The 13,919-nt window shown below is 31.4% G+C and overlaps 1 protein-coding gene across 3 annotated transcripts in view; it reads right to left on the reverse strand.

Moving 5' to 3' along the window:
* Positions 1-13,919, reverse strand: part of DENND1B (DENN domain containing 1B) — a 250,313-nt gene that overhangs the window by 75,895 nt on the left and 160,499 nt on the right. For all 3 annotated transcript variants that reach the window (XM_057314807.1, XM_026480715.4, XM_026480714.4), the window contains one exon: positions 10,485-10,586. In XM_057314807.1, the coding sequence (XP_057170790.1) occupies positions 10,485-10,586 (102 nt within the window). The remainder of the gene's footprint in view (positions 1-10,484; positions 10,587-13,919) is intronic.

Below are 13,919 nucleotides of genomic sequence, written 5' to 3' on the forward strand. Positions count from 1 at the left end.
TTCCATCCTTCAATTTCAGGTTCTGTGTATTTTAGAGAATGCATATTATTTATGAATGGCCCTTACTTAGATGAGCATTCTGTGTGTATAATCATATTTTTTAAGGGGAAGTGATGTGATATGTTCCTATCATCTAATTCACCTGACCAATTCACACAATATAGAAAACTACACTCTCTACACTTAAAAAATATTGGTGCTCATATACATTCCTCATTGATGCTTTACATGGAAACATGAAGTCACATAAAACTGTTTTTTCAAGAAAATAAAACCGATGGGAGAAATTGTGGTTGGATTGTTCCCTCAACAGGGCATATTCTGACCCTTACGAAACCACCAGATAACAAAATAAAATAATGTCATTTCTCCTTTACATATATACACAAGGAAGGGTATTTTTTTAAATTTCTTTATGCAAGCATCCCTGACTACTCCTGTAGATGATGATTGTAATTGAAGTGTCAACCTAATTAACAACTAAACTTTGAATAATGCTAATGAGAAATGAACACAGCATCAGAGGAAAGACCAGCTCTACAGGTGATAAACCTTCACAGTAGTGACATTTTCCAGTGTAAAGTCACAGTTACTGTGATCTGATCAAAGAAAGAGACCCCCATTGGGTCCAATTATAACCAGAGTTTTGAAAAAATTATTGAGTTATGATGTTCATAATCTATGCAGAAAGGCCTTTGCAGTATAGGTCTTCTCCCCATAGCTGTGATCTTTTCAATTTATATCCAAGCTCCATAGATTCAGATAAAAGTTTGGAGCCTAATTCATTTAGCCCACAAAGTGCATAAATCTGGATTCATTTAAGAGGAAGTTTTTATTATTAAAATCTAAACTCAATAAATGCACATTTTTAGGTAACCCACATATTCAAACAATATAGCTAAATGATGCAAAACCAAATCTTATGATTTAATGTCTTTTATTTTAAAGTTTGTAATAATGTTATTTTTTAAGTTTCAAATGTCTTTAATGAAAACCAATAGGAATGAATATCAATACATGTTATTTAATAACTGCTCCCTTCAAAAAAGGCTTATGATGGAAGGAATATGTCTTTCCATGTATTATAAAAAGTAAATGGTTGGGTTATTTTTAATTTACTTTTGTAAATAAAAAACATATTTTAAAATGTCATGCCTTACTTATATCTTTGCAAAAGAAAATTCCTCAAAGTGTATTTTTCTATAAAACATGAAATTGATAATCAGTTCTCCACAAATGGAGTATTCTTAGGACAATCACAATACACGCTCACAGAGAATGGAGGCAAGTCAAACCAGATCTTAGCCTTCTCCACCCCAAGTCCTTAGATGCTGAATTCAGCACTGCTTAAGCTACCCAGGATATTAATCATATTGCCACAAGCCCTTCCTAACCAAGCTGTAAATATGGGGCCTTCACCTCCAAAATTCAATGTAGTTCCTGAGCTCCCTCAGGAGCTCTGCAGAAAACAGGAAAGAAAAAGAAAACACTTGTTCTAGAACCATGTTGTCCAATATAGTAGCCACTTGAAATGTGATTAGTCCAAATGGGGATTTGCTTTAAGTGTAAAATATACACTGGATTTTGAAGACTTAATATCTCCCAAAAGGTAAAATATCTCATTAATAATTTTTATATTGATTTCATAAAAAACAGTATTTTGAATATTTGGTTAAATAAAATGTATTAAAATTAATTCACCTATTTTTTTACTTTCAATATGGCTACCAGAAAATTTTAAATTGCATATGTGGCTCACATTTCCATTGAACAGTACTATTCTACATGAGCATACTATCTAATGTGAGATGTGAGAGACTAAAACATTGCCTGGTAAGAAATATGGTTACATTGTTCCTTTGCCTATTTCTACATTATTTCAACCTTTACAAACTGCTTGAAGAGGTTTTCCTTGACCTACTCTAGGTGGGCTTTGACTGTCAGTAAGCAAATCTGAAGGTGTTCCTATTTTTCAGAGACCAACAGGGCAGGTGAGTTAAATGTTTCTTGGATGCACAAATGAATGCTCAAAAATAGCTTGTAAAAATGAAATATAGTTTTTAAAATCGGTTTTAGACAGAAAGATATGACTCTAATATAAAGTGACTGTGTCAACCTTGCTGTTTCCCTGTCCTTTAAATCGCTGGAGTAAATTATCACCAGTTACCAATGCCCTTTGAAGGGCTAATTAGCTTTTAGCAGTTTTTATCTACAAAAATGGTGATGTCTCTTCGTACTTTTTAAATATTTGGTCTGGAAAATAACATTTCCTGGTTTAATTTCCAAACTTCTAAATTTAGTTATGAAATAAACGTACACTTTCCCCAAAATCGTAAAGTTTATATTCACATGTAACCCTGAACTCAGAAGAGCATTTAGAACTTTAGTCACCTGGCTATTATCACACAATCCCATTATGTGACACTGAAAAAGTATCAATTGTTTTCTCTTTTTATTCTTAAGAAAGTAAGCAAGCCTCAATCTCCAATGGCTAAAGACTACTTCAAAACTGACATCCGATTTTATTATGATACTCTTTATTTTGTAAACAAATTATCTTTTTAAGTCCAATTAGGTATATTAAACCAAAAAAAGTTAAACAGTGAAAAGAACTGCAGAAATAAACATCATTTCCCGGCTCTTATCAAATGTTTAAATTCCTTTCATACACTGAGAATTCAGGCTTCTAAGCAGCCATCCACAGGAGGAATTATAACCTGGGTTTAGCACAGTGGGAGTTCACTGCAACATGAATAATATTACCACCAATTCTCCACTTTTACCCTCTTAACACTAAAGTGACTATGAATAAAAGTAGGGAATTACATAAGTAAACATAACAAACAGGTATAAATTAAAAGAGTGCAAGCCATGTGCACACAGTCTGAGTAATGAAGTAATTATGCCAACCGGGAGTTAGGAAGGGAGAGCATATTATTAAACGAGCTGAGTTTTTCAGAGAAGTGACAGATTTTTCTCCTGACTTTTAGATGTGTCTTTTCAGGAAACATAAATTAACCCCTATACCCAGAAATTTTAATTTTGCTTTTTAGGATCACAAAGATAAACATCAGGGTAAAGAGCTGAAGGTAAAGATAAATGTCCAGAAATAATATTTAGATAACCTACACAACCCTAAAATACCCCATGATATTTTTAAATATCTCCTTTTGTGTAACTACAGTGTACTAGAGAATCCACATACATTTAGAAAAGTTAGAGCTTCAAATAATTATCTGCTTTAGAAAAAAGTTACAAAGATAAAATGTTTTATTCTTCTTTGAAACGTGTATGGTCATCACATGAATCAGATATTAAATCCCTACATTTCTTTAATCCTTCTAAATGTTCAGGGTTTTTTTAGAAACAAAATAAACCCCACCCTCTTAATATAATTTTCTAGTGAGCTTCTACTTAAGGATAAAAACAGTAGCCATATCAAATGAAAAGCACAGGATATACTTGTGGAGGGTATCATTATCTTGTCTCTGTATGCTTAAATTACCTATCAAAACCTAATTAATATAAGATCGGTTCTAACTATTTTCCTTTCAGAGGCCATTATAAAATTAAGACAACCAAACTGCTCTTATCCCCACCTCAAGCCCAATGTCAGGCCAGAGTCTCTAGTATCAATGTCAACTTCTATTCATCCAGTTGCTCAAAGAGGAATCTTACAGGTCTTCCTCAACACTTCACCCTTCTCATCTCCCACATGCAATACGTACCAAGCACTGTCAGTCAGAACTCTGATGGAGATTCAAATCTGTTCACTTTTCTCTACATACCTTCCACTATCAAGTTGGAGCAACTAGCATGTCTACCTAGACTACTGTAAATGGTCTCAACATACCTTCTTGCTTCATTCCTTATACCCAGTAATCTTCAGGACCCAGACCCAAGATGATATTTTTCAAAGTCAAAGTAGATCATACTATTTCTCTGCTAAAAATCTCCAATGAATTTCCAATAAAGTCCAAATGTCCCTAACAAGAGCTACAGATCTTTTATGATTGCACTGCCTATCTCTACAACCTCATCTTGCATAACTTTCTCTTTTGTTCATCTCACTACAGTTATACAAGACTTCTTCCCATTTCTTGAATTTGCCAACCTCTTCCCCACAGTAGAACCTTTGTACAGGCTATTGCTCCTCCTCCCACTTTGCACGTGGTTTACTCATACTTATCATTCAGGCCAATTCTGGAAACACATGTTTTGACACATTGAGATCAGCTGGACCACAAATGGCTGATCTGAGTTTTTTGACTGATAAGAATGATATCTCAGTTTGGCTAAAATCATTTTCATTTCAGCTTATTTATGGCAGAGATGACTGCTAGTCCACCAACATCCACTCTCCCTTTCTTTGGTAACAGAAATCCTAAGTTTTGACTAGTGCTTGCTCAACCTATCTATGTTGTCCCGGCTATTTTCCAACATGCCTCATGACTTGGTGTGGCCATGTGGTTGGGTTCAGATTACTGGAATGAGAGCAGTGTATTATGGCTTCTTGTTCACTCAGCTCCTAGCATAATACAGGCATTATAGTAGGTGCTTGATAAATATTTGAATGAATGAATGAATGAATGAATGAACAAATGAATTAGCAACCTGTCACACTTCTACATTAATTTCTCTAGTTCACTGGATTAGAATATCTATGATGGGGCTCAGGAACATAATTCATTTAAAAGTTCATGAAGTCATTATGATATCAACAAGATTTGGGAACCACTACTGTGACAGTGCACACAATATCACACATACAAAAAGTCTCTTGAAAGTGGAAAAGCCAAGAACTTAAAGGACTAGAAGCAAACTGGAAATTATCTTTAAAGCCAAAATCAAGGTCTTTACGTTTAAGTATGTATGTATATATGTATGTATGTATGTACATTTGTATGTATCTATGTATGTATTAGCAGTAAGAAGAGAGAGAGGCATGCTATTAAGATGATACAGGAAAAAAAAAAGACATTCAGAGAAAGGCTTGGTAATTTAGTTGGAAATGAAAACCCATGAGAAAGCCAAGGAACTTCATGAGCACTTAAAATCACTAAGAGGAACAAACTATAAATCAACTTTAAAATGGCAAAAGTACAGAGACATAAAGAAGGGAACTGCTAAAGCCTGATCACTGCAGTGGGAGGGATAGATTCTCTTACTCAGTCAGGAGAAAATAACAAAGACCTTTTAGAAGTTTGGAAGCCCAGTTAATTAAGGTTTTGAGTTTTGTTTTTTGTTTTCTTTTGCTTTTGTATTTAAAATTTAGATTAAAAAAATACACACCAAGAAAAAAGTACAAAAAATAGCAAAATCATAGTTTACTTACAAACAAGAACAACAAAAAACCTGTTATAAACAGTCACATCTCTGAAAATATTTAAAAGAACAGTGAGTTTCCACAGACACCCAAAGTAGTGTGCGGAGGCACAATGACAGCTATCAGCACATGGTCTCCCTTTCCAGAGAGGAAGTAAGTTACACTCACAACCAAAAAAGTATATGTTAAACATGCACCCAGGTTTCTTCTTTTCATTACTATAAAAGTCAGATGACAATATCCTTATAAAATGTTCTAAGTAATTCTAAACGGGGACTTTAAAAGCAACTTCTATTACAAAAGATAAAAGAAATGCAATTACGTTTCCCTTCGACCGTCATTTACTGAATGCCTACTATGTACAAAGCCCTGTGCTAAGGCTCTGTGGCAGGGGCAATGTGCATCAAGGTGCCTGAACTCTAACAGCTGGAGAGTGAGGAGAGAGCATGACTGCATTTCTCCAGGGGAAAACTGAAAGCAGTATTTGTCTCCTGAAATCTACTCTATAAAACAACAAAAAAAAAAAAGTTCTCTAAATTACTCTAGAATGTGAATGAATTTGGGTTATCTTTCTAACCTGGCAACTTCAGAAATTTGCTGGGGAATTTATTTACTGCTAAACATCATAAGGATTATAGCAGAGCTGTGGCAAACCTGGAACTAATATAATATTCTCTGGGGCCTTTTTTTTTTCTTTATAACATATATTATGACAATTTAACATATTAAACTTTCATGTTAGGTTAGAGGAAAGATACAAAGAATTAAACATATCTATTAACTATTCGCACAGTTGCAAGAGTTAAATTTGTTTCAATACTTTCATTTTTTTTAAAAAGCTGATTTAAGAAGATTCTCTGAAATAGCCAACTCTTTTCCAAACTTATTCCAAAATTAATTAATTCACTTGAATGCAGGGATCTTAAAACTTTACTTAAAGTAGGAGTTTTGGGGCTTTTCTCCAGGTCTTTAGGCTTTTAATTTAATGATTTTTGGTGATTCAGAGAATGTCTTGTCTTTTCATCGCACAATAAAACCATTAACCTTTCCTTCATGTGATACTCAAAAGTGTCACTATAAGACGCACAGTATTTTAGATGACCCCATTTTATAATATTTTTAATATTTTAGTAATTAAATATGCTTTATACAAACGTAGCTATCCTATAACATACCAGGGTCTATAGTGAATTGTACAATAATGCTTAAGTGTACTATATGTCCTATATACCCTCATAACAGAAAATTAAAAAATCATTTTCCAATAGCATGATATATAAGATGAAAATAAGTTTTTAAAACAGTGCTAACAATCCTATTTTAAATCAAATAGATCATACTGATATTTCTTCAGCAAGATTAGAACAGAGAGTAAGCCTCTATATTAAATTCTGAAACAGTTACTCATTACACTATATATCATGTTTATATGAGAGGGACCATGGTCTAGTGTTTGGGGCATAAGTATGAGAGGATCAATCTATATGAACTAAAGCTCTAGAAATACCATTAACAGTATACTTCCTGTGTTTTGATCTTCTTATCTAAAATAGGGATAAGTATATTGACCTAAGAGTATGTTATTTTTTATAATCTAATGAGTTAAAATTATTTAAAGACAGTTAAGCAACATAGGCCAAAATTCACTTTCCTGGTAATGGATTTTTTAATGCACGTAACTTTTTCAGATGTCAATTCTAACCTGCTTTCATCTGTAAGAATTAGTTTATAATTGTTGTAACTTAATTTTCTCATGAAGAGATTTCCTAAATCTCATTATGATTCTAATTAGCTTAATTCTCTAACAAGTGAGTTATCCTATTTATTTTTGAAATAGTTAGCAATTCTCCAAATTCCTTTTATAAATATTAATGGTGATAAAAATTAAAATGAGCAGTACCTTAGAAATAGAACATTCTAAATTATTATGTAGTTGAAACTAAATTTGTATATATATTTGGAATGAGGAGATCTCAATAGTACATTTTCTTAGATTAAAATGAACTCACTTGAAATTTCAAATGTTGTATTTAATTCAACTGTTTCAATTTTCCCACACTTAAAAACATACCACAGTAACACTAAATTCAATTGATATTGTTACATAGTCCTAAAATTTATTTTTTATATAAAAACACTCAACCTACATGTTTGAAGGTATCTATATTTGACATAGCCCCTAAAAAATAAAATCACAATGCATTCAGACAGAAAACTACAAAAGTACATTTTAATGGATCTACTGCTTTTAAAAGATATTCCATGTAATAATCAATATCGTTAAAATCACTCTCAATAAAATTTGTTTTTTTTTTCTTTTAATGATCCAAATCTATAGTGAAATGATGAAATCGAAAAACAAGTGTTCTTGTCAGAAGACAGGAAGAGAGTTTTTTTCCTTCCCTTAAGGAAAACAAAGGATTCCTGAAAGCTTTGCCCTGATTTATTTTTCCAATTTTAAATACCTTAAGAGTAGCGGAACTGCTACTGGCATGGTAGTATTTCTAACAGTCAATAAATCTAAAATATTATGTGTGAATATTGGAATGAAGCCATTAAGAAGATTACAGCATGCAACACAGCAGAGGGTCCACAGGAAAAAAGAACTAGTAATTCAGGACAACTGTGACCACTGACCTTTGAACAGCCAAGACCACTGGTCAAGCTGACACAATAATAGAGTGCACATGCATAGAAAGTCATCTAGCCTGTAAGTATAATTTAAATGCTTTGCTGAATGATTTTAAAAGGCGCCCTTTTAAATATCAGTTAATTTATTAAATAACCAAACAATATCAGTATAATATTTTTCAGGATTCAAGTATATTTTATTAATTCAAATCACACACAAAGAATTCAGTAAGATCATTTGTAACTTTAACACATCTCATTTAAAACATTTATAATTAGAGAAAGTATGACATGATAACTTTATCATATCTCCTACAAAACTATATAAGAGAGAGCTTTTGGAAAACTGATGAAAAAGCTAAATTTATTAGAGAGGGGTTAAACAAACAATCACCTAAAATATTTTTAGAAAATGATCATAACTTTAAAACCTCTCATACTTTCAGCAAACGGTCCCAGTTCTACCCCAGGGCTGTATCCACATATTCATCATTCAAATTTGTCTGTAAGTCTGTGGCCTTTAATTTCAAGCATACGTATAGTTATATCTACACCACCTAGCAGTGTGCCTTTTTATGATTTTTTAAATTTCAGTTATGTACAGTTAACTGTTACTTATAAATAAAGGAGATGGTCCCTCCTGTCATTTTACTAATTTAGGCTTTTTGTGAGTACTATTTAAGTTCTTCATATTTTAAAATAAATGTCTTAATATCAAACTAATTCTGAGAAAGTAGCACTTCTCATTTAAAAAGAATCACCCATCAAAAAAATTACTATTAAGGATTGTTTTTCTCAGAGAAATAAAATCAACCATCAATGAAACTGACTATAAAAATTTTTATGACACATAAAAGCTGATTCATTTCTCTTTTTTCTTTCTCTTCTTCTTTTTTGCTTTTTAAAGAAACAATCCTTTCTCCTAAGGGCATTACCAATAGGAAATGTACTGTACATAAAGACAATATTTGTAAAATTTGGGACTTTATTTCATAATTATTTTTCTATTCAATGAGGAATTCTTTGATGAATTTTAAAATTAATAACTAATCATTTCTAGCAGCTTCTGCAAAATTTTTATAATGAGGCAATCTAGTTATAATGAGCTAAAAAGATAATATAATTCTTTACTGGACTGGGTTTGGATTTGTTCATACAGAGCATAAATTTTACTACAGTAAGATAAAGTAGTTCAATTTAATTTGCTTCAAGGTCAGCAAGTATTTTAGATTATTTATGGACATAAATAATCTGATTTTAACTTCAAAATCACATTTTTCCTATCACTAGCCATAAGAGCAATTAAAGCCAGTATTACTGTATTTTTTTGAATTTGAAATTTTTAAATTTACTTTTTCAAACTCCCTGATAATGATTTCAAAGTATTTGCAATATTGCAGAAAAATATATGATAGAGGATTTTCATTTCCAAATTTTACTATCCCTGAAAAAAACTGGATATTTTAGGAGAGTTATTTTTAACTTAGAACTATGTTATAAAGATATTTTTAAATAGTCATTAATACATATACAGAAACAGTACTAGTCTGCATTTTTGCCCTGTTCTAAGGAATATGAAGGCCAAAAAAATGCACTTTTGGTGACTAACATGAAATACAGAATATATCCTATTATAAGCTGCAGACACACACATGCGTGCACGCACACACACACACACACACACACACACACACACAAACACACACACACAAACCCTCTGCAAGATCAAAGACCAGAAGAGAACTGGCACTTAATTTATCAGCCTTTACAGACAAAAGACAGTTTTCGTCAATTCAAAAGGATCAGATGTCTTTTATGACAAACTGGGTTTGCAGTTTAATTTACAAATAGAATTCTAAGTAAGCAGTCTTTGCTCTGCCAAAGCAAATGACAAACAGTGTAGGTTTTCATTCTTGCGGCCCTCAGCAGGATAGAAAAGATTAAAATAAAACTGAAATAATTTAGAGAAAACAAATAAATGTTTCAGAAAGTTGAGGGAGATCAAAGCCAGAATTTTCTGACCCCAACTGTACAAGCATTTCTTATTATATTGACCAGTGCCATCAGATCATTAATTAAAAGGAAAAGCACTGGCAGGTGGCAGGGAAGCAAAAGCCGGTAATTGGCCCCCTTCTTCTCCTTGCCTTCAAAAACTCTCTCATTCTTTTGCAAGACATGCCACTAGGCAGACAGAAATGCCTACTTTGTAATATAATGATTAAGATGAGATGAAGAGACTTAGGTTTAAAGAAACTCTGCCTAATGAATGCATCCAGCTTTTTAATTATGATCCTACTTTTACAATAGGAATAGGATGTTCCATTCAACATCTCCTCAACTGCCAAAAGGTAGAAAATATTAAATATAGAATCTACACGGATTCCTCTCACACCCATGGACATACTCAGCCCTTTTATTTCAGATAGAAAACTGGGAAAAATAACTCTTGGTAATTCAAGGGCCCAGAAGAAAACATATATATAGGCAGATATATATATGTTCACCACAAAATAGCCTTCAGACTTACCACATCACTCGGTAGACTGTTCAAGTCATTAAACGGTGATTCTAAAGTGTTTGTGTCAACATTTAGCATAACCACATCCTCCAATGATTTATTTTTCACTCTCTGTTTAAAAAACACAATTACAAATAAACATCTTAGTATATTTTCCTTCCAAAACTATAATGAGCTTAGAAATGCAGAGAACATCACCTTAATGATAATTAGCCTTGGGAAAAGAAAAAAGGAAAATTCTATAAGAATATATACACAACTTTGCCTTAGGAGAAAGAAAGTCTGTCCATAACCATTCAAAAGACTGGGTAAAAAAAATATCCTTAAAATAGAATGTTTGCTCATCTAAACACATTGATTTAGTTTGGAGATAGTGAATATAATTTAACTACCAAAGAGATATTACACAAAAACTCACAGAATAGGCACAGCTACATTAAACCACAAAAATTTATAATTTTATCAACTGAATTTCAATCGTATGAAATTATGGCCAGTTCTATACCTATTCTTAGCATAAATCATATTGTAGGGCTAACATAAGCCAATAATTATACTGTAAGTGAACTAAGTTTTAAATTAATAACATTTTCTCTATATTTTCATACCAATTCAGTGTAAGCTGATGATGAGGACTGTAAGTTGAATAAGAAAAATGATAAAGAGGACAGTAATAAGGAATTGTTAGTAATATTTATCACATGAATTTAATATAAAAGATCAAATTTAATAGCCTATCAGGATTAATTGTTTGACTTGTCTTATTTGTTTGACAATTTAGTCAAATGGTCAAATTATCTCAGTATGTGGACTAATGACAGTAAATTTTTCATCCAATTTTTTCATCCTTAAAGAAAGAAAATACTTATGGTTTATTTTTACTATTTAAACTAATATGTATACTTAAATCACATAAATCTATTTGCCTTATTTAAATGATAGCAAATGGTATTACTTTTTGATGCAAATAAATAAGGTGCTCATTAATGAAATATAGCTATCAGAATTCCATAAGTGTATAGGTCAACTGGCAATAAGTAAATTAATGTCAGTGTAGTATTTTTCTTCAGTATAGTATTTTTTAAAATGACATTCTAGAATAGCCATTTTTGAGAATGATTAAATACCTTAAATTTTAACTTGGCCAAACCAATTTTTTTTAAGTTGTTCAAAAATGAAATTTCCTTGCTCCATTTAAACTTCAAATTTCTGCGTTTTAGGTAGAATGTTAAATTTGCTAGGGAAATGGTGGTCTAGAGTAGGGAATTTGTATATGTTAAGAAAGCCACAGTATTTGTGTAAAATGTGAATTCTCAAGGGAACACACGATTTTAAAGATCCGTCTTGTAAAAGACATTGTAAGTACTCTAAAATAAGAGTCAGAGGATGGCTGTTTCTTAGAAATTAACAGAGAATTACCTACAATTGTGACTCTATTGATGAAACATTTATAAATAAACTTATTCCCTTTCCTTTCCATATGTACACATATATGCAAAAAAGGCTCACATACATAAATATGTAGTTATCTATAAATTAACCAAAGGATAAATACAAAAATAACTTATTTTACAAGGAAAAATACATTTATATTAATGTCATTCGGATGGGAAAGATGTGTCATAATTTTGATTTCCACATTCAATACTAAGTTGTCCCTTTTAACAGAAACTATAAAGATAATCCAGAAACCTAATGCATTTGTTAAAGGATGAAATAAGCTCCTCTAAATAACCTGGAATAGTAGTTATATGATGTCTAAATATTTTGTGATGACACAAATGTTAAACTCTGAGTAAAGAAGATTAATATTAACATGAAATGTGTACTTTTTTCCAAGTTGCACTTAGTTTAAAAAAGTCTGATAATAGCTGAATATTAAATTCTGTTCAAGGGACCATTCAATAAGAATGGAAAATGTATTAATTTCAAAAAATCAATACAATGAGACCCACTAAAATGAGAATGATTCTACATAAGCAACAAGGGAAATATAGTATGTAATTTAAAAAATTTTTTAATTTGGATTAATGTCAGTATTTTATCTATGTTTCCTTCCAAGTCAGGCTTTAACTATTTTCTAAACAGGAGTAAAACATCATACAGCATATAAAATGGTACCACTTTCTCTGTCTCATATTTTTATAGCTTATAAAATTCATCAGCTTGCTTGGATCGGGAAAGAGTAAGAAAAAGGAGAATTTGCTTTTTTCTTCAAAAATAACAAAATAGTATCAGGACAGAGACCGGAAGTCTTATGAAAGACAACAGTGGCAAGTTTTTCTCTCACATCCTCTCTATATAATAACCCATCTGGGCAATGTGACTACAAATGTGCATCATGTGTGTTATTGCAAGGAAATGACACAGTGGCAGTAGTCACATGTTCTTGTAAAACTGAGCCAACATTTTATTTAGAATTTTTTTGTGTATTTTAAAACACATAATACAATCCTTACATTTGTAGCCTCCACTAACTTATTTCTCATCATTTACAGGCCTTTGAGTTCATCCCTAAAGTTTAATTTTCAGGGAGAACGAAATGTCCTTATCCTTTATTTTGGAAGCAAATTTACATTTTAAAAAGACATTTCTAGCCATCTTTCACTCATGATTACATAAAAATAATTAAAAGAAAGATCTGAAAGGATATTAGTTTTACATCTTTGAACAATTATGTCTAGAAGTCTTTGTAAAACTGGTATGTTAAAACTGTTCTGACCAAGAGAGAGAATAGGGAATATTTTGATTCTTCCTAAAAAAAAAAAAAAATCTATTGTAATTGCAGCTGAGCAAAATGTACAAAATTACTTAGTTTGGTCTCACATATAAAATATGTAAATAGATATATCCACATTTTAATTATAATACCATTAATATAAAATAAGAAAGCACAAAAGATCCAAAAAATCTGCCTATTAATGACATAGTAAGAATGGAATTGCAGGATGTGTATCATCTTCTAATAAATTAAGGAGAAAGTTACTAAATGGTATCCAATTGGTTTAAAGACATTCTTGAAGTTCCTACTATATTTTCTCATTCACTATTAAACCAAATAAACCAAATAGAACTGACTACAAAGACAGTTCAATAAGTCCAGAATATAAAAGGTACAGAGATTTCAGTCAATCTAATCATGGCTCTAAACAGTCTCATTTAATGATGAGCCAATTTAGAATTAGAATGGACCATTTCTCTAAGACAATACTGTAAGAAGTAAAAAATTATTAGATTTGCTCCTTAAAAAACACTGATTTTTTCCTATAGTATCCAATAAATATATAATAAGTGTGATCGAATATTTAAAACATGTACCCATTTCCATAATATTTTGGAAAAGCTGAATCGTCTGTTTTAAAAGTTGATATAGAACCTTGCAAAAAAATATATCCCATCAACAGGTACAATAAACAACGTTAAATATTTTTCATCTGTGCAAAT

This window comes from Ursus arctos, unplaced genomic scaffold, assembly GCF_023065955.2.
Source record: "Ursus arctos isolate Adak ecotype North America unplaced genomic scaffold, UrsArc2.0 scaffold_2, whole genome shotgun sequence".
In the NCBI taxonomy this organism is placed as follows: Eukaryota; Metazoa; Chordata; class Mammalia; order Carnivora; family Ursidae; genus Ursus; species Ursus arctos.